This window comes from Accipiter gentilis, chromosome 2 (genome assembly GCF_929443795.1).
Source record: "Accipiter gentilis chromosome 2, bAccGen1.1, whole genome shotgun sequence".
NCBI classification, from domain to species: Eukaryota; Metazoa; Chordata; class Aves; order Accipitriformes; family Accipitridae; genus Astur; species Astur gentilis.
The window spans coordinates 25,389,998-25,414,667 of record NC_064881.1 but is presented as its reverse complement, the minus strand read 5'-3'; the positions used below and the strand labels follow the sequence as shown (position 1 = coordinate 25,414,667).

At 41.7% G+C, this 24,670-nt stretch overlaps 1 protein-coding gene across 1 annotated transcript; it reads right to left on the bottom strand.

Annotated features, from left to right (window-relative positions):
• Positions 1-1,801: 1,801 nt before the first annotated feature.
• Positions 1,802-20,121, bottom strand: LOC126048417 (carbonic anhydrase 2). The gene is made up of 7 exons (XM_049823396.1): positions 19,918-20,121; positions 19,125-19,322; positions 8,536-8,654; positions 7,009-7,101; positions 6,183-6,245; positions 4,985-5,140; positions 1,802-2,663 (listed from the first exon to the last, which is right to left on the bottom strand). The coding sequence occupies exons 1-7, from the start codon at positions 19,949-19,951 to the stop codon at positions 2,544-2,546; spliced, it is 783 nt and encodes a 260-aa protein (XP_049679353.1). The 5' UTR covers positions 19,952-20,121; the 3' UTR covers positions 1,802-2,543.
• Between the last annotated feature and the right edge of the window lie 4,549 nt (positions 20,122-24,670).

Sequence of the window (24,670 nt, the reverse complement as noted above, 5' to 3'; positions counted from 1 at the left end):
TTGGTTTAAGTCTGCTGTGGAACAACTGCAAGACCTAATTACAGCCTTTTCATACGAGCAAATAGTGAAGGAGAATAGAAGTCAGGAAGAAGAACTAGATGGTTCTATTCACCTTTATCTTAATCAAACTCACCATTCAGGAGATGGATCATGAATGTCATGGAAATTGTTCTCTTCATTTCTAGGTTGGCCTTAATGTAAGTCTTCCTTGAAAAGGCTACCCATCGCACAAGTCTAACTGCGAAGCGTGAGCTTGTGCTAAGCCCATGTACCATTTTATGGTGGAGAGAGGTGTTTGTGAGGATTTTGGGGAGTGGTTGTCTAAGTTTGTTCACTTAAAAAGAGAAAAAAAAAAAAAAAGAAAAAAAAAAAAATGAGGAACAGTGTTCCCTGGTAGACCACACAGGTAAGACATACAGCAGGCTCTTCCTGTACGCCATGTGTATTACTTAAGAACACCAGCTTGCATTGTCTGGCTGAATACAAAAGTACTTCATAGTCAGCAAAGGCAAACATATGGCACTGGCAACATTCCAGGTAAACAGGCTCATGCAAACAAGATGATAAATATATGGCTGGTGTTGGTTGTCTTTGCTATTACTTATTACTTATGGAGCAACCTTGAAGTGCAATGGAGTATGAGATCTGAAACTTTTTACTGCAACAGTGGTTAGAACTTCACAGGCGTTTCCAGGTTTTTACCCTAGCCATTAGGCAGAAGTTTACATTCTCCATCACATACCAGCCTGGATACTTTTTAAACTGTAGAGGTACCAATGAGATTACCACTTCTGAGAAAAGTCTTACTACCTAGTAGTCAGGGCATCATAGGTGTCAAGATATGGGTTTAAAATCTGAAAATCTGGGCGTCTTATTTTATTTTTTTAATTTTAGGAGTGTCATAACAGGTAATCATTATGCAAAGAGTAGGGTTGCCATCTTTGAGAGCAAGTTCCAGAATACATACACAATTCTAGGAAAAAGTTTAGTGTATGTGACTGCTAGCTAACAAGCACTTCGTTTCAGCTTCAGCAAAAGGATGCTACCTGCTGAAACAAGTGGGTCACAAGCCTGTAAGTCTCCATCCTTGGAGATACTCAAATGCCATCTGGGCATGGACCTGGGCAACCTGCTCCAGGTGTCCCTACTTGAGCAGAAGGGTTGAACCAGATGACCTCCAGAGATCCCTTCCAACCTCAGCCATCCTGCGATTCTGTAAGGTGTTTCCTCTTGGCTTGCTTCAGCAGCTTTAAGCCACAATGTATTGGATCCATAATTCCAATTCTGGAGGTATAACCTCCCTCGCATTGTTTTAGGGGACACGTGTAGCACTCAGGCCTGCAGGTGACACTTCGAGGCAGAAAAGTATTCAAACCACTCAACATAAGGAACCTGAATTAGTCAGTGTAGCTGTTGTAGGAAGAGACAAGTACCTTCATAGCTCCACTCAGAACAGCTGAATTTGGAACAAATGACCTGTGGCAAAGGAACATTTTGTTTTTCTGTTCTGGTTTTGGGGTTTGGATTTTTTTGGTGGGGGTGTGTGTTTTAAATGGGGAAGCTTTTCGAAGCAGATTTGACAGTTTTCTATTGCTCAAAACTAACACTTCCTTCTGCTGTCTATCAGGGAGTTACTGAGAGAAAATTTCCTAACATATCCATACAGGTTTGCATTCACCTTCGGTGTCATTGAAGCCAATTCCCAATATCCTATATGTTTAGTAATTAAGTTTAATATGCAACAATGCAAACACATTAGTGACTCCTTTCCTGAATTAAAATATCAGCATGGAAGCAAAAATAGAAGTATAGATTTATTAGAGAAGTTATCTAAAATACAATATCATTTTCCTCTTTAAATTAGAGCATATATTATTTCAACGAAAAGATATTTTGTATTATTTCTATGGTAATAACAACTTTTAAAGATAACACTTAATTTAGGACATTTTTAATTAAAAAAATCCAACACTACCATTAAGACATAATCAAGGTTGTTGATAGTAGCATGGGTAAAAATGTAAAACGGTCTTAAAAATATTTACATGTCAGTTTCTTAAAATCTAAGAAGTCTAATTCTCAATATTCATTTTGCTTTACTTTCTCAAAATACTTTTATTCCTAAATCATACCTAGTATTCCTGTGCTTTTCACAAAGCTTCAAGTTATCGTTAGTTATGTGTACTACCACACCAGTGGATGAGGTTTCTTAAAATGGCTTATTTTGCTATGACCATATCCCCTCCCAAGTAGCCAACATACTGCTATACCAAAGTGTCAATCACAGTAATAGTCACCAAAATGCACACAGCCACCACACCCCCCCCCCCATGCCTCCCCCAACCCCACGCCTTAAGAACCCTTTCCTATTTGGCCAAGAGCCTTTCACATTTCATTAGCTGGCATTTTAGATGCAGAGCGAAAGAAAGAATGGATCTGGGAGACAAGATGTTGCCAGGGCACACATGGCAAAGGTTTGATTTGTGCTTAGCAAAAGGGGCTCCTCGCAAACACAGCAATTTCTAAGACGCTTGGCGCTGAGGTTACTGGAAGGAAGCTCTGACTTCTCTGCTCTTCAAAGGCTGGCATGGGCGCCAGTTGTCCACCATATGGCACACGGGCTCATTCTCAGCACTGAAGCAAAGGCCACGGAGTTTGCACATCTGTGGAAAAAAGCACAAACATCCTCAAATGCATGCTCTTGTTTCAGCAGGACTATTTGAATTGTATACCTCGGGCCTGAGCCAGAGGTCCAACTCAAAATCTTGCCAGCACTAATGGTCTAGAGATGGCGTCACCACCCATGTGTGTCTGCATTTCATCCACACCATTTCCTGCCCCTGACACAAGCTCTCCTGGCCACAAAATATCCTAGCAAGAAGAGCTAAGAAAGCACAGAAAACAAGGACGTAGGCACACATTTCCTGAACTCTGTGCACAAAGAGTGCTTTGTCCTTGATTCAGAATCCTTTGCAAGTTGTACAGTTATAGCTCTTTTGAAAATCGGATTTTTTTAATCCAGTTGAAATAAAAAAAAAAAAACAAACACCCCCCCCCCCCCCCAACAGACCTTACACTTGGGTCAAATTAAAACAGCCAAATTCATTCAAGATATCTTGGTTTTCAAGTACTGTGAGAGGGAAAACTGTTCCACACCAATAGGAGCATACTGCAAAGTTTTAGTGGTTGTTCCTGAAGTAAAACTGGCATTTGCATAGTCTGATGTAATAAAAGCACCTTTCTGTCTAAGTGGGCACCTCCAAAACTAGCAGAAAGACTGTGCCAAAGTAATGACCCACCCCAAATGTGATCTCACACAGACAGCTGGAACTGCTGACAGAAATATGTAGGTGGGATACAGGACTTCATAGAAGTCAGGCTGCAGGCCAGGCTTTTCCTCATTCAAGGAGGAAGGCCGCCAGCAGTGACCAGCCCAGAAGAGGACTTTACCTTCAGGACCGATCAGAACAAACTTTGGAGCTCAACCTCTGCGAGGAACTGCTGTGTCACTACAGCAAATAACAAGCTCTCTACACCCTGCTGTAATAGCCAGCTTTTATCTATCTTTGGAAAACCAATTCAACTTAAACCCAGTGTCAATACTCTGCTTTACGGTTTCTTGTTTTGATCAGTTTTGGAATGAAAAGGCAAGCTGACACACACACTGTTTTGATCTCAAATCCATCTTTGAAATGTCGACAGTAATATGGAGGGCTGTGTGTGGGAGAAACAAGTGGTGTCTTTTACCACTTCTAGGTGGTTAAAGTAGGTGTAGTAGGAAAAACAACTCTGTTTTGGTAAATGTGCTCCTGCCCTATAATAAAACCATATTTTAAAACCTCAGATTATCAACAGAATACCAGTAGTTTAGAACAAGTAAACAGTGTCAACTTTAATGCTCCCTTGCAGTTTATTAATGGTAATCATTGCTATAATTATTATTTCCAATAGTTCTTCCTTGTCATTTATTCTATCCTTTATTACATTAAGTCCCACAACAGCTCAATTGCACTTTTTTCACATCAGCTGAAGAAACCCCCTAGAATTATGTGTATTGTTAGAATGTCTGCCATTGATACAAGGGATTTAAGAGTTTGAAGGGTAAACTAAAGCCCTTCAGGGCTAGTTTATATTTATAGGCTCTAGATTCTATTTATATCTCCCAAGCACACAGATCCAAACCCGAGGATGAATCTTGCCTCTATGTAATTTCCTTAATGGATGGTGCAGAAAGCTAGGGCCAGGAGTGATTTAATCTGCACGAGCTCCTTCCGACTAGGAAAAGTCTATCTTCCTCAAGTGAATAAAGGATTTTTTTTCAGGCAGCAGACTTCTGGAATTTGCAAGTTTTGCCTCTTCCAAACAACACAGTTTTGTTAGGATTGTCACAATTCTGCGTGGGATTTCCCAGCCTGTTCTGTGCTGAATACAACTTGTAAAATGAGCTCTGTGTCCTGGAAATGCTGGAAGATCAACAAACCAACTACAGATCTATGGTATGAGACTGGATGCAGAACACGTGCTCTTCAGATGCCTGGTAAGCCCAGTATTTTCAGGGCAAGTATACCCAGACAGGCGATGCGTGCACGTACAGCAAACCTGCTGATGCTCACAATACATGCTAGACTAACTCTGCATGTGCTAACAGTCCTTTCAGGCATGCTACATTTTCCCAGATGTAACCATGTATTTGGAAAGCCTGATTAAATTCTTAAAAAACCCCAAATTTTCCCCGGACTGTGTCCAATCAGAGGACAGCCTTAGATTTTAGAGCAAACTCTACTTCCACACATAGAAGCAGTGTCCTGCCAGGAGAGGATAATCACTTCAGATATATATATTTTTGACATGTGATGCTAGCTAATACCCTGCATAGCTCTGCAGTAACATAATCCACCACTTCAAAGATCACCAGGAGGGCTGAACTGAAGCAATCAATATGACTCCAGTACACATTTACTGGCAGCATCCATTGGAGACCTACCTGCTCGGGGCTGACAGTGATGGGCTCCTTCAGAACGTGCCAGATCACACATTCAAGCAGTGGGGGAGTGGTCAGTGAGCCAGGGTACGTCCAATAGTCTCTGCATGCGGGAAGCAGTCCGGTGGGGTCAAAGTTTGTGAAGGAAGCTTGCTTTCCCTACAATAAAGAAAGTAGATGGGCTACCGTCAGGGGAGAGACCACATACACACGCTGGGCTTGGAGTAGCGATGTCTCCTGTGGGAAGTTTGGAAAAAAGGCAGAAATGGAGTTTGGCATGAATTGCCGAGTGCCTCCTACAGTATGTTTGGGATTAAAGACTTTCAGCAATATATTTCCTGTGTTATAAGACTTTCAAGACATTGTTTCTCACTTCAAATGTTGAATTTACGTTCCTTGCTGCTATAGATATGATTTGACCTTGCTGGAAGGAACAATGAGACTCCAGGTGCCATGTGCACTGATTGCACTGGAAATATAGAAACTGGGAGACCTGTTGGAGAGTCCATTGCAGTAAATGGCAACATCCAATTTACCTCAAAGGGAGCCTGATGAGAAAGATGACAGCGTAGTCTCATTCTTTACCTTTCCTGTCCACCTTTCTCATTGGGACAGGCCTTTATCTGCTGCGAAGGTACCTAATTACTCAATAAGTACTTTTAGTTTCTCATTACTCAGCTCATTAAGATCACACACACTCTTCACACAATATTTAAAACATATAAAGGCTTTTTTTTCCTACGACTTATATATCCTGATCAAACCTCTTATCTGGGCTCTCTCTAGAAATAGCCAAGAGAAGCATGCCCTATTGGAGGAAGGAAATTTATCCCTCAGATGCAGAGTTGAGGGGAAGTGCTTTCTGCATCTGTCACCACTGACTACAAAGGGCACCGAGAAGAGTAGTTTAGATTAGGAAGATGAATCCTACCCTATAGATTTAAATGCAGTTAAGAGGTAGAGAAATGTAGTCACAGAGATACAACATTATCACTGTTCCTAGTATTCCCTGCCCTCTACCGCAACTTCATTCGAACCTTTTTTGCATTTAGGATTACAGGACAGTCATGCTGATGGCAGGAATGTTTGTTTTACTTTGGTACCTGCAGCAGCCTGGGAAGAAGTAAAAAATCCACTTTCTGAAGAAGACAACACGAGACAGTTGTGATTGGTGTCAGTCAACACAGACAGCAAATATTACCTTGGTTTGAATGGAGTTCAGAGCATCCACAACTTTCTGTATTTCAGGCCTGGCATTTCCTACCTGTAACACAAACCATATGAAAAAGAAAATAACCATGCACTCCCATGACACCGTTAGTTTTCTAGTTCTCAAGGAAACATTTTCCTAGCACCATTTCGTTACATAACAGAAGTATTACAGCAAAAGTGACTGGAACTGTCTCTGTAAAATCATGCCAGTTGACAGTCAGCACAAATGGGTCAGCCAAGGACACTGGACAGAATAAAGTTATTTTCATTTACAGTGTGTGGATTTATTTTTGGACTTGAGCTGTTCTTTTTTTCACAGAAGTCACCCTCCTAATAAAATACAGTGAGGCCAGGACAGAATGCATACTGCTGGGGCACAGTCACCTTCTCCAACTAGCTGTTAAGACAATTTACCCAAGACAAAACACCCTGGACATTTAACAATGACAGGAAAGGGAAAATAGGTGTTATTTAGACTGGGGCTGGTACTACTGCACATTCATACATGCGTAGCTTTGTCAGTTATGCACGTCACCTTTCACTGACAAGAGTTATGGCAGTGTCACTGTCGTGATGAAGGCAAGTATGCTGCTATAGGGCTGCCACAGTGATGGATGGCAGTCATACTGTATGGCTGTGTACAATTTTTATATGTAGAGAAAGACAAAAATCTGGAGCACCACCTAGTTTGGTACAGGTTTAGGCAGTATAGCATAATGCTGCCTTATTCTATATTTTAGGCTCTTAGGTCCCCCTGCAACACAATGAATATACTGGACTCATCCAAATAATATAAAAGAAAAAGTTTAACTAACCTTCATGAAGACGCCTACCACAGCCAAACCATCAGGATGCTTCACAGCTTCAGCAAATTTACCATATTTTACATTCCAGTGAACAATATGGAGCTAGGAGCAAGAAAACAAGAAGCACTATGAAGATGATATTCCATCCACAGTATTTTACAAATGAGGATGCAAGGAAGTAATTTATTAAACATTAAGAGCAGATGGTGTTCTACTGCTGAGATTTAAAACCTTTTGTGTACAGTTAAGAACTTGTTGAATCAGTCAGCTACTTTCAAGTTCACCTAAGCAAAGAGATTTCTGTCATGCATTTTATTTTGCTTCTTACTATTATTCCCAGATGAGTTTTAAATGCAAACTGTGGCTGTATCATTCTGCTTTTAGTCTGGTGAAACTCCCGTTACCTTCAGCACGAGTTTCTCCTGCATGCAGCCTGCAGGATTTTGATACTATATATCCTGGAGTTCTTATCAACACGGAAATACATGATTGTCAGTGTCAGAAGAAGCAGAGAAGACACATTAACTACAGATCTGACTGCAGTCTAGAGAGTTTTTAAAAAACAGTCCTGTCCTGTTCTGGAAAGCCTTTGAAAAGAATATGAAATGCATCTCCAGGTCACATTAGCCAGGATGTTGCTTTCTTCTTCATTTCCAAGTTATTTCTAATTTAAGTTCATCTGGATGTTTCCCCACATTGGCAAGTCGAGCAAGTAACTATGGTACTGTGAACAGACATAAAGCAATGGCAAGTTTCTCAGATAAGACAAAAGCTACTTCCACCTCATGAAAAAGCAGCAGAGCCAACAAATTTGTGGGGCCATTTCTTTCATCCGTCAATGCATATCACAGGTATGTTCAGTCAACGTGGGTTTATGAAAGGGTTAAAAAAGTCTGTCACAGCATCCAGAGGTAGATTTCTAAACAGGGGACAAGGAAAGGTAGGATGCAAGGTACTAAGTCACATCATTTCTGTCGTGAGACTGTAATACAGAGTCTTAAGTGGTACAAGGGACATCTGGAGTCTTAAAGATATTACAAAGACTGCCTGCAAGGTCTCACTTTGCTGCCTGTCCTCTTCACAGCTCCTCTTGCTTTTTTGCTACCAAAAGATGAAAGGGTCTGCCCCAAAATTATTCTGTTATTTATATAAATGTCTCTGATGTTAAAAATTGAAGCCAGGAAAAGGGGATATGTGTGTACAGGGGTGCTGCAGTTCTATTTCTTCATAATTTTCAAGAGTCACCGAGAAAGCAAGGGGAAACCCAGGGATAATTAATGTGGGTTTTTCTGCTTCCGTAGTCTCTTTGACATGAAGTAGCTGAGAAAAAAAAAATATTACAAGAGTCCTCCAATTCTAATCTCTGCTCTTGCAAGGAGCAGATCCTGGGGTGGCATTGTACCAAAATCATCTATGGTAACCTCCACAATCTCTTGCTCTGGAAAGATCTGTAGGGAAGCTGCTACTGTGGTGAAATATTAAAAAAAAAAAACCACATTATACACAAAAGACCGGAGAAGGTAGAGCATGTCCTACCTCTGCATCATACTTCACACCATCCACAGTGTGCTCAGACCCTTGGCCCTCACAGGATCCCCAGTGAATATGAAACTGTGCCAGCCTGTAGACTCCATCCAGCGCTCCTCCTTGCAGCACTGCAACGCAAAGAGCCTCTATTAATATCTCCCATAACCCTTGTTATCAAGTCTCACTTCAAACTGGAATGTCCATCTCAAGTCTTCTGAGTGAATTACAGTTCATTGCTCTGCATGCTGCCATGCTACTCCAGATTTATCTTCAACGGTACATTGCTGCAATATGCCAAAATCAGTAATAAACACATAGAAATTTAAGTGACTTAACAGTTAGCGTTGCATCAGCAATTTAACGGGCATGCTAATATTACAGGTGATGAGCTAAGGATGCAACTCTTCTGTCACCAAATAAATTAAAAAAGACCAAGAAAAAGAACAGCCTTTATTAGAGGCCCATGTAGAGTTATTCTATGGAAGTACACTTGAAGACCAAATCATCTTTCACTTACTAATGTACCCGGTCCCTTCATTTTAGACACTTTATCCATTTAGGCCTTAATCCTGCAAATCCTGTGGCAGATTGGATTGAGTAAAATGCTTTTGGTTCCAAATTAAACCTAAACACCTGTTAGCCATGGGCTGCAGCAAGGTAAAGTGCTAGGCACAGTGCAAGGCACTGCAGAGATGAGAATTCCAATCTCTTGTCCCTCCCATCCTTTACTCCTCAAGAATGAATTTAAAAAATGGTGGTGAAAATGGCAATGCCAGCAGAGGCAGATTTTTTTAAATATGGACTGGAAATGAGGCGTTTACTTATGCTCTCCACTGTCTGACATTACTCCTGCTATGGGACTGCTGTAAGTGGAGTGCTCAGCCACACTTTCAATTATACAGGAGCGAGTTCCCCTGAGCTCCCTTATTCTGCTTGTTAGTTTTAACCTTGTACTTAAACTGTGACCAACTGCCATTATGATATGCAGGATCAAGCCCTACTACTGCAAAACGCTCAATGCACAGACAATGTCTCCTCCAGTGCAGCATAAAGCACAGAACAATAACAAATAGTTCTATTAAATAAAGCTATTTATCTAAGTTATTAGAGCAAGGTTTTACACTGGTTTGTGGTTTTGGTTGGGTTTTTTTTCCCCCAAGTGTCTCAAATTCACAATTAAATCTTTAAGATGTTAATATTTAAAAATAAAAAATATTTTAAAACGTAATTTGAAGTGTTATATATGTTAGAAATCAATTTATCTCTCTCTATATAAATATATATATACACAATAAAGTGACAGAAGAGTGTTGACATCAGATTTTACATGTAAGTGTGCTCTGTGTACGTGTCACAAACAAAATGGTTCTGTGGAGTAAAGATGCTTTCCTCTCACTCTGCAATTAGTCTAGATGCTATCAACACGTGCATGTGTGAAAATATACATCAAATGCAAATAGGAAAAGGTCACTGTCTGTTTCAGGTTTGAATAATTCTGATTATACGCAAGCATGGATAACACAAGCCATGGATACTTGGCAATGAGGTGAGAAGGATTTGACTAAAAAACTGGAATACACGAAAATTAAATGTAAGATGTATATAAACCACATTAGTTTCCACTGGTGTGCCTCACACATGCAAAATTTGGGTTCAGTGGACAAATTTAGCATTCGCCTGGGGCTCCTTTGGTAAATATATTTAGAAGTCTCCCAACATGGATTTCTATTTGAAAAATGTGAATATATGTTCCACTGCGGTCTTTGTAACTTTGAATACTGTAGCCAACACTGAACAGCCAACAGACCAAGACTTGCCCTACCTATTGCCAAGCTGTGTGATACAAAGAAGAATGGCTACTTAAAGTAATTAAATAGGAACATATCTTATTCTACTTTAATGTTTCTGCATGTGCTATTTGCCAAGAAGCATAACTGTTTCAAGCACAGGACTACAAATCAGAATACTTTTTTCAGAAAAGAGACTGTGAATGTGCATTAGTTCCTTTTGAAAATGAAGTAACTGGTTGCTATGTCTTCACAGATGCAAAATCATTTAATCCACACAATATCATGTTTCATTTAAAAATGATGCCATGGAGTTGCAATGTTTCAGCTTCAGTTTCTTTGGGTAATGGACTTGCTGGTCGTTGCAGGTACAAATGGACTGAGGTTCCACCATTCCTCAACCTCAGAAAGCACTAGCGCAGCACAGGTTAATCTGCCATTATTAATAATGGAAAGCATGCTGAAAAGCAGAACCATGCAGTCTTCTTAAATCCATTTGCAGTGTTATTTCTCTATACAAAGTTTGCTATAGTCTCATAAAACTAAAAAGATGCACAAAAATCTCTTTGCAGTTTTTGCTTACTTTTCTCATTCTGTGGTTCTCAAATCCAGCACTAGCTTATTTTGACTCACAGCAGAGCATTCAAAGAAAGTAATAATTAGATTAGTGTGAATGAATACAAATTCAGCAGGCTTAATTACAGAACAGCCGTTCTTGTTCTAGACTACATTAAGCAGTTATTTTAATACTTCTCAGACTTTCCGAAGAAGTAAACTTTAAAATTAAACTTCAAAGGCAAAGTAGAAATGTTAGACCTTCTTTTTTTTTTTTTTTTTCCAGCACAAGCTTTTTAAACCATGAATAAATGCTGCCAGCTTTTGCAAAGTAAAAGTTCATCGAGAATCAGAGGAACGTTCACACCGGGAACTTCCCTGTCCTTCCTTGTCCCATGTGACGTGAACATTGATTCAGGCCACACTGACGACGGAAGTCCAACCCTTTTTTGAGGGATGGGGAAATCCTGATCCATACTCGAGCATCTCGTTAGCTCCCTTCCCTTTGAAATTAGTATTAGTGAAAACCATCCTGGAAATACATATGTAGCTGTGCTCCCTTTTGTTATAGCACAGCTTCAGATGCAGGGTGAAGACAGCACAAGCCAACCTGGAAAACACATTCTTTTCTTACAGATTCAACCTACTCAACACAATCTATGTCATAACCTGGTCTCCATAGACACGTAACAGCCCAAGAGATGACAGCTTGAAAATGCAATTTTTTTTCTTCTATTTGACAGTTATTTGAAATGTTACAGGGAGACATATATGGAGCTACTTTGCTTAGATTAAGAAATGGTAACTGCTTTCAACCTTCTACCCTTTACTGGAGAAGTTATACTAGTAACATCCAGTAATTATATTGCACTGTTATTAAATGATCTTGTAACATTTTCTAAATGTTAGGTGAACATAAGTATTAGCAGCGCTAATTGAAGAGTCAAATAACCACATGAACTGTTCCATTTACATCTGTGGGATTTCTTGGACAAAGAAGGTGAACCTGATTTGTTTCCATTACACTTTCTTAGGATATTTGGAAACACACAGAAATCAAAGGGCATTTTGCTGCATCTGGGACAGCTGTCTACTGAGGCCACACAACTTCGCTGCTCTATTTAAAGGCAAGTCACTGGGTAGTTACCCTTCCCATGTAGGACAGAACAGCTGTGTAAAAAATACTGTGGACCACTTCATACCTTTCGTCAGGAAGTGGCAGCATCCGCATCTGTGAATTTTTGGAGGAATACTGTGGAATTACTGTTATTTAGTTACCTCCTATGGGATGTTCTCTCTCTACAGAGCAGGAGACTAATAAATCACATTAAGGCAATAAACCTGTCAAAGAAGTAATCAAAATGGCTGAACTACAAGATTGTTTCACGAGTTAGAATGAATTCCTGCCAGTTATATAAATTAGTGTGGTGAGAAAAATACTACTCTAAAGTTTGTTACTCTGAGAAAATGCAGAATGAGAAAGTGTTCTTGAAATGGAAATCACTGACAGCAAAGCTCCTCCCAGTAGCTGAAATAATGCGTCCACTACAGCACAACAGATATCCAGAGCTCCAAACTTAGGAAATTTAGTTCTAATTGAGAATCCACCAAACAAAAACCTAGCAGCAGTACATTTCAAGCATCAACCTTTGAGGACAGCCCTCTTGCACACACATTGCTTTGGCATAAAGATAGCCATGATTTTCTATCAGCCTGCAGTAGATACGCACGTGCTTATGACATTGTAGGCATGTGTGTATGTAAATATATACATTACTGTTAATGTTTTGTAAGCTTTTGTGTATACACAGACATCTGTATGATACATAGAAAACAGGCCTTGAGGAGACAAAGTAGATGAAGCGTTACTTGAGGAAAAAAACCAAACTGAGCACCATGCACTATTAATGGCACAAAAAAGGCTCTTAGGAGGATGCTCGGGGATTAGCCTTGTGTTCTTATGCAAGGATGGGCTTCCCCGACTGACAGACTGAAGAGTTCAGTTAGGGTGAGCTGTCACTTCTGTGAAACCTGGAGTACACAGCGTCACATTTTGCGAGATGTTTCCTTCATTATGTTATCTCTTTCAGACATTCCTCCTAGGACGCTGTATCATGACAAGCAAGAGAGCAAGACAGCATGCAAGCATCTGACTAGGGATCATACTTGCAGAAAACATCTGTAATGGGTTTCACCAAGAGAAAAAACTATATAAATTGGTATCTCGGTAGAAAAAAACCCCTACTCTGACCTTGCTAGAGGGTTAGCCTGATAAGACAACAAGGATGTTCCACAAAGATAGACCAGAATGAAACATCTGCCAAAATGCAGCAGGTCTGCAGACGTGTGTATCTGCAGCAGGTCAGTGATTCTGATTCACCTCAGTTGAACTGTTTCATTCAGACTGGGTAGCAGCCAGAGAGACTCTGACCTGCTTAAGGATATAGTCATTTAGGTTCTTAACTTTCCTCCCACTCCCTGAGACCAGTGGAGTTTATTTCTCTTGTAGTCTCTTAAATGGAGATTCTCTGAGAGCCATTCTCTGAGTGCTGTACTGAATCCCTGATCAGCCTTCAATCCTCATGTTTCACACCGTATAGGCTGATAATTACTTTGTAAGAACCACGTTGGAAGCATTAAAATTCTCTTAAAAGTAACAAATGGTTTAATTTCTGATGGTAATAGCTATAATACTAATCTCAGTGACTGCTTACAGTACTGAAAACTGTGTATTGGACATGGTCCTCATTCTACGTTGAGATCTAATGAAGGATGAACAAACTTAAGGTGTGAACATTACCTCTAAGTACACAGCAGTCCCTCATGCCTATAAGTAAATGAACAAATGTATCGGCTAGGAAGACTATTCATGGTGACATCTGTCATAGAGCTTCATTAGATCTTAAAAAATAAACTTATCCAAGTGGCCCTAGCTGATAACAGCCGACTAGTTTCTCCTGGTTTTGCACTAAAAGTGCCTCTAGAGGAGGCGTTTGGAAGGGAAGGAAGTTGCCATGATTCTTAAATGCACAATCCATGCCAAATTTCTGCTGAGAAGTTGCTTGTTAAATAAAAAAAAATTAAAAAAAATAAATAAATAATTTTTAAAAAAGCTGATGTAAGTAAAGGGCGCTTTTGGACTCTGTAAAGAAATGAAGGTCTGAAACATGCAGGACTGATCTTAAGCCCTCTCATCTTCTTTTCCAGTTCCTGGAAGCACTAGAGCTATTCTCAAGTCACTTGCTTACGTAGGCTTTGCAGCTTCTGGTGATCCCAGTTCACGAGATAAATGACTTGATGATCACACACCCTCTGGGACCTCTGACTTTCTGGTCAAGCAGTGCACAAAAGTGTTTGTGACACATAAGGAGGTGTCTGAACACAGTCCCCTAAAGCTATAAGCAATCAGTTCTCTGATTTATGATTCTAAAGGGTCAACACATTGCTTAGGCTATACCGCATTGTGGACCTTCAAGCCATGCCTGTATACTGATAACACGCAATATCCTGCTGGCATAGCTAATACTATACCTCTGGAGCTGGGAAGCCTAAAAATAGACCAGTGGCAGGGACTTTGATTAAGAGTAGTGCCTTAAAGACAACAGACCTGTGTGTTTCTTCCCCCATTTACCAGCTGAGGTGAAAGTGTAGGAAAACAGCAACAGTGGCACAACTTTCAGAGTAACTCACTGCCAATAACCAATAATGGGTTTGATGTAACCAATGTAACAAAATAGATTGGTTTGTTTACAGGGAGTCATAATTCAAGACAGCTGAAGCGTCCTCATTAATATTTACAATTATAGGAAGAATTGGGTAATATAATTGATTACAACTACTGAAAGTCTCGCAAGGTGTGCTAGTATATAGGTCAATACAGTATTTTCACTACCCTAGGTGTCCTTGTAATTTTGAAGTTCTACTATGATTTAATATTTGCAAAAATGTCAGATTTACTTGGGCCTCTGTCTTGGATTTCAATTTTATCTCTAGTTCAGCGGCAAGGAAGGAAAAGGAATCGGGAGACTTGTCCACAAGCAGAAATTACCAGTACATTTAGGAAAGTCTCTAAAGCCTTATACCATAGTTGCATTTCACTTCTGTCAGGTTCTACAGCTAAAACATGATATTTTAACGTTCTTGTTATGGAATAAATTAATTGCCAGTTGACTTCTTCCTTTTATACGTCATCAAACACATGATCAGAAAATATAGAATACAGTGCCTACTGCTGTGAGTGTTCCCCATTTGAATTTCAGGTTTTATGTGAATTCTGAAACGTTTTCTGGGAAACTTACATAGAGAACACATTATGTTACAAAAGCCTCTTTCGGGCTCTTGAGGCTTTCTGGAGCAAAGTCACTTCCTGTGGTTTTACAGCTCTGAGAAGTCACTGTTTACTTCTGTCTTTTAAAGTGAGTGAAACGATATACAAGCCCTTACAGCAGACTATAATATAAAATGTTTAATATGATAAATTAAGTACCCTTCATGAGACACTCCTTTGCTACAAAGTTCCTAAAATAAGGCGCATTATCATAATTTAAGTAACCAGCACCATTTGCTTCACTCACACGTGGAAGGTCAGGTCCCAGGATACAAGAGTGGATGAATCTGAATTTGGAGCTCTAGTCCTAATGACACTTTTATCATAATAAATTTTTGCTTCTGTTTAAAGTTATAGAAATTTTAAAGATGAATGCCTACAAATGCTTGAACTTCCCCTATTATTAAAAGACAGTGGACAGGAGAACTAAAAAAGCAACCGCAAGAACTGAAGGAGTAACAACTGGAAGAGGAAGTTCACTGTTTGCTTTCTACATACGAGCCCAAGCAAACATTCTGAAAAACTGCAAGGAAGTAAGACAGAAGATATCCTTTTATCCAGGAGAAAATCATGGAACTTCAGCGAACAAAAATGTTGATAAACATGGCAATGCTGGCTTGCGGATTTCCTTTCTGTCCCTACACCATTTCTGCCAACTAGTAACTGTGAAATATGAAGGGGATTCACTCTGGGAATTGACTGAGCCTTTAGAAGTGTATTCTGGAATTTAACAGCTGTCACATAACCCAAGAAATTCAAAGACTGTACTATAAGAACTGGAACGGAAGATTTGGGGGTAATTGCTTAGGAAGAGTGTTTTTTCTAAGCAAGGTTGGTAACATCTAAGCATATCTAAGAAAATTAACAAGAAAGTAAACCACAGTCAGGTTCTAAAGCTATCACAAAGATTTTAACATCATTTCTCTGTTAAAACATCATTGTAAGAGAAAACTGTATAGGTCATAGGCATAATTACAACCTGAATCAAGGTTATGTCTGTAAAGCTGTACCTATTAGTAAAGAGATCTTCTAAGAGCAGAAAAGAAAACATTTTTTTCTCTGAAGATACTTTAGTCACATAAATCGCACATAGACTATTTTTGTTTAAAAAGTCAAACTTTCATTTTACATCCTTACTATGCTAAAGAATATAGATGGGATATCATTTTAAGAAATCCTATTTTTTCTTTCAGATATTTAGTTTTTCGCATATATGGGCAGAAGCTTTATACTACATATTCTTGTATGCCCACATGTAATGTAACACACATACATTTTGGGGGAAGAGTCTTTTATTTGGGCGAAAAATATTTTTCATCAAGATTGAGTATTCTGATAACTTTTTATTGTTACTTGCAATCAACAATAATCACATTACATATTTTTTGAATCAAAGTAGTAAGTAACAACTACTTTCAAAGAGTTTTAGCCAAACATGCATTTTAGCTTTCTTACCTATTTTTACTATACTATTACTACCTGTATTTTTTTATTGCAAGAACTCATTTTGCATACTTTAAAGAGCAGGAGTCATCAAACTGACATTAATACCTAGAACTGCTGTGCAATTTACTTCAGTGTCATTAGTTATGAGCCGGAAAATTCTTAATGAATGGATCTACTTCTTTGTGTGCAATTGGTCACATCTTGAAGATTATTCACAAACAATGATCTTGTTACTTCATTTTGCGCCTACTACCACAGGTAATTCATTATTGCATATGGGACAGCTCATAGGACCAAGCAACACAGCCTGTGGGAAGTATTCACAGGATTTTATTCCATTCTCTTCTGTATAACATACCACCACATCACATAATCTCACATAGTTTCTCCTTGTGACTGTTGCGTGATGTCTAACCAAGAACACATTAGCTAGTCTCAGATTCAGAAATAGGAGTGAATCAAGCACAGTCAAGTCAAAGACAGCTCTATTTTGTGTAAGGAAAGTAGGTTACCTAGTTAACTGCATACAAATGAAGCCATTAAGCGTGCTGCCAGGTAGATTCTATGCACTGTAATTTTCAATAGGAAGTGTGATACTGAAGGATCCACCCCTACCTGGCTTCATAGAGATCTGATTAATTTTTTTTCCTAAAGAATAATCAGTTTCTGATTCACTAATAGAGCTACTGAGAATATTTCTACTTGCATCTCCTATCCTCCCACTCTGAAAGCTGTGTCACTGCATATCTGTCAGAGGATCCCTGTCACAGATGTTCTGGTTCTGCATTGACTTTGCTCATAAAAAGCATTCTTCCTACAGACATTTCTTTAGATTATTATAAGTTCCTGACATTTTTTCCTCCCAAGTTACTAAATACAACCTAATTTTCACAGTCTTTCCAAACTTAGGCACACACAAAGTGAACACATAATAGTTTTGTTAGACTGTGAAGACCTGAACCTGTTTCCTTCGGGCTCAGTGAGAGCAGGATGACAGCAAGAGCAGACTCGTGTGTATCTGGTGAAAACACAATCTCTTTTTCTGTACTCTGAATCATTTACCTTATTCCCCATGACACTTAAAATGAACATGCATTCAGCTCCTTTAGGTTCCCAGTGCTTCAGAAACGTAAACACCACAAGAAATCAGAATACCTTTTTCCTTTTTTTTTTTTAAACCATACAAATATTAACGTGGGTGATCTGTGTAAATTACACACAGACCTATGTGCATTTATATGACTGTGAACACGTATAGCTGACCACGTAATATTGTGCAGCATAAAGACTGCAATTAAAATACAAAGTCAAATTCTTAGTGCTATGCTGAATGTCTGTAATACTGTTATATTACCTGCAAAAAACCTCACATTTTTAGTAGGCATGGATCATTTGTTTTCAGCACCATTCCCTAAATGACATTGCCAACGAAACACTTAAGAAAAAATAGGGCACTTGCTCAAGCAAGTTAAATCAGGCAGTGTCTAGAGAAGGCAGTGACTTACAATGGGATTGTTTTTGCTGTCTAAATTAAAAATAGAGGCACATTCATTGTAGCAGGGTGACGATTTCTGTAAATTCAGCCAGCTGAAAGACTACAGTTAAAGACAACCTACAAACCCCTTGTTGCAACTGCGGCTTGGATGCAGTCTGTCCATCAATGCGCTCATTCCTTTCAGTAAGGATTACTAAAAAGGTTTGCAGGATTCAGTGCTTAATATTACGGTACAGTATGATGAACAGCAAGATGCTGCGAAACCACTGCCTGCTAGCAAACTTCGTAGTAGTATGTCAGATACGTTATCTTTATCTAGAAAGCCCAGCGTCAAGAAATGTCAGGGATATACTTGTTTAAATTATGAAAGAACAAAGAGGTATTTTCTAATCATTCCTCTGTTTCTGCACTAAGCTGGGAGCATATTGGCTTCAGAAATATGAAATAATATTTTGATAACCAAAGAAACTATTTCCAAACTATTTCTCCTTCACATTGTTAACTGTAATCCTTTGTTATTCTAAGGCCAATTTCTTCCTATGATATATTTTGCCGCTTCTTTTAACCATTTGGTTGGTAGCTTATGATGAGCTATGCCTAAAATTGTTCTTGTCAAATAATCATTTTTCCCCCCCCCCCCCCCTTTTTTTTTTTTCCCCTCTCCACAGCTGAGCCCTCATCCAAATCCTTCCGATTTAAACAAAAATAAAGCAATTCACTTTTGTGGAGTTTAGAGTAGTGGCAGCTCAAAACTGCCCAGATAGGCTTAGTTTTCTTCTAACGGGAGCTCAGTTTCCTTCTAGCCTAAAGGAGCCGGGGAGGGAGGGGGATGCCGAATCCTTCAGGGCCGAATCCTGACCTTACTGAAGCCAGAACACCGGTATTTTTTTGTCTTTAAAGACGACCCCCACGGCCTCAGCAGACATTTTAGTCGCAGCGTGAGGAGCTTCTCCCACCTCCACCCGTGCACACGAAGGTGAGCTCTCACCGGACTTGTCGGAAGAGTCGTCAAACTCCACGTTGAAGGAGTGCCCGTTGTTGACGATGTTCCTAGCCGTGCCGGCATCGTAACTGAAGCTGAGCGGCTTCAGAGCGGAGTCGTACTTGGCGGACTTGCTGCTGATGGCAATAGGGGACTGGCGCTCTCCATTGGCGATGGGGAAGTGTTCGTGCCAGTGAGCGGGTCCTGCAAGACCAAGCGTAAAAGCAGCTCAGTGGGAAGAGACACGAAGGTCGGGGGACGCAAGTGGAAACGATAACCCTCGCCCTAGAAACCGCGATGTGTTAACACTAGCATCAGCCTCTACTGCTGGACCGTCCGCGCGGGCTGCCGGTTGCTGGCAAGGCAGACGAGGGGAAATCCCACCCGGGGACCGAGGCAGGGACCCGGCAGCCCCCGAGCCTCGGAGGCGCGGGCCGGCGTTTGAGCGGGGAGTCCTTCAGGAGGGCGCCCCGTCCTCCCCGCCTCCTCGCGCCGTTACCGAAGTAAAGGCACGGCAGCAGGAAACCAGAAGATGCTCCAGGCAAACCGCGCGGCGCGCCTGCCTCGCTGCTCGGGCGCAGGTGGCATCTCAAGGTTAAAAGAAAAAAAAGAAGAAAAAAACCCCCCAAAACCACCAAGAAAGAGAAAAGCGCCCCCCGAGCTCACTCCCGCCGCGGGCAGGGGCTCGGTGCGAGGCGCAGCGGGCACGTCCCGGGCGCTGCTCCCGGGGACCTGCCGGCAGGTGTCCCGCACCGCACCGCGCCGCGCCGCACCGCGCCGGGCCGGGCCGGGCACTCACCGTCCTGGCTGCCGTATCCCCAGTGGTGGGACATGGTGCGCGGCCCGGCTGCGTCCGCGGAGGCTGTCGCAGCGCCGTGGCCCCGGCGCGCTCTCAGGGGCTTTTATAGGCTCCCGCCAACTCCATGCCCTTCTCCCCGCGGCCGGAGGAAGGGGTGGGGAGCGCGGGCGGGGGCGGAGGGAGACTCCGCCGGGGGCGGAGAGAGCGCTCCCTTATAATCCGCGATCCGCCACGGCCGCGGAGCTGCGCCGGGCCCGGCCGGCAGCGCCCCCGGGGGCCGGGCGGCGCGGGGCGGCCGCAGTTTGGCGGGGGGGCCGCCGCCGCCGCCGCCACCTCCCCCCGCATTGCGCACCTGCGGGCGCCCGCCCGCCGGCTCCGCGGAGCGCCGCGACCTTGGGGAGGGCGCCGGCGGGCCGGGGGGCAGCGCGGCGGCGGCGGCGGCAGCCGGTGCCGTGCGGGGGCTCCCAGCCGCCCGCAGCGGAGCGGCGCTGCGGTCCACTGCTGCTCCCTGCTGGGGGTGGAGGGAAGGGCCCAGGCGCCGGGGCAGTTCTTTCGGGAGGGAGCCGGGGGGGAGGACGCACGGGGACGGGGGGGAGGGCGAGGCTGCATCCTGCCGCGCCGCCAGGGGTTTTTTCCTAAGTGCCGGGTTTTGGAAGGGGTTGACGGGGATGTGGAGGCGGAGATCCGCGCACTTAGCCGAGGGGAGCCGTGGTCACGCTTCGGCAGAATGAGGACGGTGCCGCTTATTACTCGATAGCGTGTTTTTCCTAGTCACTTTCGGAGAAGGCGGCAGGTAGAGCTGTGCTTGTATTCACTTCTTGGCATTTAGGAAATACGCGCTTGCCGTGAGAGCGGCTCAGCTACCACTCCCGAGGATGGGCTTGCGAGAATAAAATTGAGCAATACATATTTTAGATCTCTTTATATTGCTCAACACCCTGGTGTTTTACCGCAGGACAGGAGGGATGAGACCTTGGCAGCCCTTCGCTCAGCCGTGGGCCGGCCCTCCCCGTCCCTGCGCTGTCGCGGGGCTCGCTGTCCCCGCGAAGCAGCTCGTACCCAAGTGGGTTTGCGGATGATCCTTTTTGAAAGCTTTTCTGTGTCCTCTTGCTCCCGGCAGTTTTTGGTATGGGAATGACACTGTAGCTGTACTATCGGTTTGTCCCGTGTTCTTATTAAGACGGCGTATTCAAACGTGGCTTTAATTTTATTCTGTTGCCATTCAACCACGGGGTCTAAATTCTGCTGTCAGTGAGGTCATTGTAAATCTAGAAGAACAACAGCAGGATGACTCCATCATTTACATTCAGCGTTGCAAAATGTGTGTCATTTGTTTTTATTTGTTAAGAGAGGGGAGAAAAGTCTGTTCGTACAATGTGGTTACTGTTGCTAATAGCAAAAGGAACCAGCTGGGAAATTGCTTATAGAAATTAAAGGCATTTCTCAGACCCCTTCGAGTATAAGCAGAAAATATTTAAAGCTTATTACTGATTAACACAGCGTGTGTCCCCTCACGTTTGCATGCCTCTACTCGGGATGGTTTAGCAACCACAAAATGGAAGTGTGAAGGCGAAACCATATACACAGAAGTTATTTGGAAGTGGCTGTGGTGTATGCGATGTAGAACAGCAAATGGAAATGCACATGTTAGAAATTTATTAGGAACTCCTCGTTTGCTCATTATAGATACTTTCCAGCAATCACTTTCAAATCTGCCAATTGTGCTGTCCAAGCGTATTGACAGTCTCTCGTAAACACACACATACACAAATCCATATGGGTAAGAATCCTTGAAGAATAAAGCAGAAAATATCCCTGTATGTTGTAGGAAGGAGTAAGATTTCTGTACCTTTCAGAAGGCTTCCTTCCATTTTATCTTACTATAAAAAAAAAATCAATTCAGCCCGATTCCTCTGCAGTCTCATATGTCAAGTTTCCACTGACGTCAAAGGGAGTACCACATAAAGGACAAATACAGGATTAAGCACAACACAATGTTTGGCATGGAAGGCTTCCTAAAAGATCTACTTAGGGTTCTTACCAGGGAAATGAAGTCAGTCAGCAGCACCACCAAGGGACTGGGATTTTAATTGCATGAATCCTCACCTTATGACATTGTTTCTATCAGCAGGTATGTGGTACACACTAAGCACACACAGACATATATCAACAAGTAGAAGGCCCGTTGTTCTTAAAATCAAATACCCATTTTCTTCGATCATTCAGCAGTTAGTATGTGCAGACCTGAGCCCGTGCCAAGAAGCTGGCATTGACTTGGGCTAGTCGATTCCAGCCTCCTTTTCTGTCTCCTGCCTGCATCAGACTCCTTTAATCTGTGACTGTGGTTTTATGGCAGAATGCAATGCCTCAAAGCAAGCCATACACTAGCCTTGAGAAGAAGTTGGATACTAGAAACAGTACAGTCCAGATAATACTACACACTGGTGAAGCTGCGTAGCACTGACAAAAAGCAAGGCATGTTAGCAACAGCAAAAGGACATAATACACATCAGCACTGTACTAGCTCAAGCATCTTGCATAAATCCACACCATGCTCCATAAACCTGCCCCTCTCTGCCACAGTTCTGCTGAAATCGGTGGAATGACGCATACCAGTAAGGCCTCTTTGCATGTACAGAATGTGTAGGAGCAGTTCCTAAACCAAATGTTCGCAAATCCTGTGGCAACAGAAGCATTACAAATACATTTCAAGCAATACAAATACTGGAAACAGATAATTACTGTAGCCATTTGATTACTCATGACTCTGACATTAACATTTTGGGTAGAAAAGACGCCACTGTAATCTTGTCTCCCATTTCTACCATGTACTGTGAGGGTTTTTAGAAACTAATAAAAACAGATACCTTTCTTCATCTCCCCTCTATTTCTTAGTGTTTGATCACACCTGAATATGGTAAATAAATAGGTGTTTCTAGATCTGATGGTGCTTTTGAATCATATTAGTAAACACAAACAGAAGCAGCATCAATAGTTTCAGTAAGTGCAAACTGTTCACTCAGATACCTCCAGACTGTTTATGGTGCTCACTGCTGGGCAAAGGACAGTGCAAAGCCTATACATCATTTAAGCCCCATTTGAATCCTGCTTTGAAAGCTTACAAGTCACAACACATTTGTTGACTCTCTGCACAGGAAGGAAAGTATCCTGTTTGCGTATGTTTTATGAAGTTTCCTGAAATATGTTTTTATTATCATTATTATTATTTGTGAAGCACCACAAATGTCAGTACAAATGGAAAAATGGCACAGATCCTTCCATATCAAAGGTTTTTTCTCCTTAGTAGTCAATTGCCAACTACTAGGAGTATTCTGCCTGCAGGAGTAATGACACATCAAACATGCATCAACCTGCAAGATGGTTTCAGCAGAAGTGCATACAATGATCCTGTTGTAAACCTGCCTTTTAATTTTCATGGTAGATTTTCAACTCTGTCTGAAAACCTATTTGCAGTCATTTTTTTACATCTTCGTCCATGTTTCTGTTCAGAGCTGAGCAAGATCCAGAAGAACCTGCATCATTCTGATTCATTCTAACTATTCTGTGAAAGTTAAATGCAATTATGAAAATAAAAATAACTTTTGGTCCTTCAGTGAGGTCAGGATAGAGCCTTTCCTTGTACTACAAAAATGATGCTTTACTACTAATTTCTAATGAGAGAAGGATACAAGTATCAACAATGCAAGCTTCATGACATATCAGAGCAGTAGAAAAAGCCTGCCTGCCTCTCTGCTGACTTCTGGCCATTGCTGATACAAGCTACTTTGAAATACACATTTTGAAATATGCCATATTTAAGTAATCTGGTATGTAAAAACGAACAAGCTTGACTATGCAAATAAACTCAGTTTCCAGACTAAAGCTATTTGTCACGATTCAGTGAAATTACATCCACATAATAAAGCCCTATGCAGTGTAAATCTAATGTCAACAAGGGCATTTTAGGTTTTGTTTTAGTTAAGTCCCACAACTTTAGGGAAAGATTTGTGTACACGCCTTCTCATTCCAGGCTAATGTATTGTAATGTCTTTACAGCTCCAGATGCTATTTCCCTGTTTATATCCTAGCACGCCTTCCTCTACACATGAATGTGTCAGTGGTCATCATCCTGACTTCTCACCTATGTACCTTTTTGCAAGTATGCTCTGTTAGTTTTGCAAACTACCTTCTGACTTCTGTGATTGGCATTGCACCATGTGGTAAACTTGTAGCAGCTCACGCTGGAAGTCTGTTACCAGGATGCACATAAGAGTATTCCAAGGCAATGGCAGCAGAAGCTCACCAGCATGACTTGGTACAACACTGCACAAGCAAAGGATTTAAAAGTGGTTTAGAAACTAATCAAAGCCATCAGCTTCCAGCTGGTCACGAGGCAAGTCACTTCCTATTCCTCTGAGGACAAAATCTTGGCAAGAGATGCCAGCACTGTATGGAAGATACAGGAGATAACCCACATGGTCACCCTTAGAGTTCCTGCCCACCAAGGTCAGGAAGTTAGAGATTTCTCCTTTTAAAAGTTCCCAGCAGCCACAAGGTTCTTGCTTCTGAGATCCTCAGAGAGTTCACCTAGCCCAATGCAGAGCCCCCACATTGCAGAGGCTATGCAGAACACCACGATCAGTTAGCTTTTTAGGCAGAACAGATTCTGGAAATTGCAGTTTCATGTTATTCTCTATACCCAGTCTGCAGAGATGATGACGCACTTGACACGGTGGCCAGCTGGGATTTTTGC

Coding starts and splice junctions, on each gene's coding strand:
- LOC126048417 (XM_049823396.1), bottom strand. CDS start 19,951: ATGTCCCACCACTGGGGATACGGCAGCCAGGACG. Junction 8,655..19,124: donor CGACTCTTCCGACAAGTCCG/GTGAGAGCTCAC, acceptor TTTGCGTTGCAG/TGCTGCAAGGAGGAGCGCTG. Junction 2,664..4,984: donor TCACTGTCAGCCCCGAGCAG/GTAGGTCTCCAA, acceptor TTTTTTCCACAG/ATGTGCAAACTCCGTGGCCT.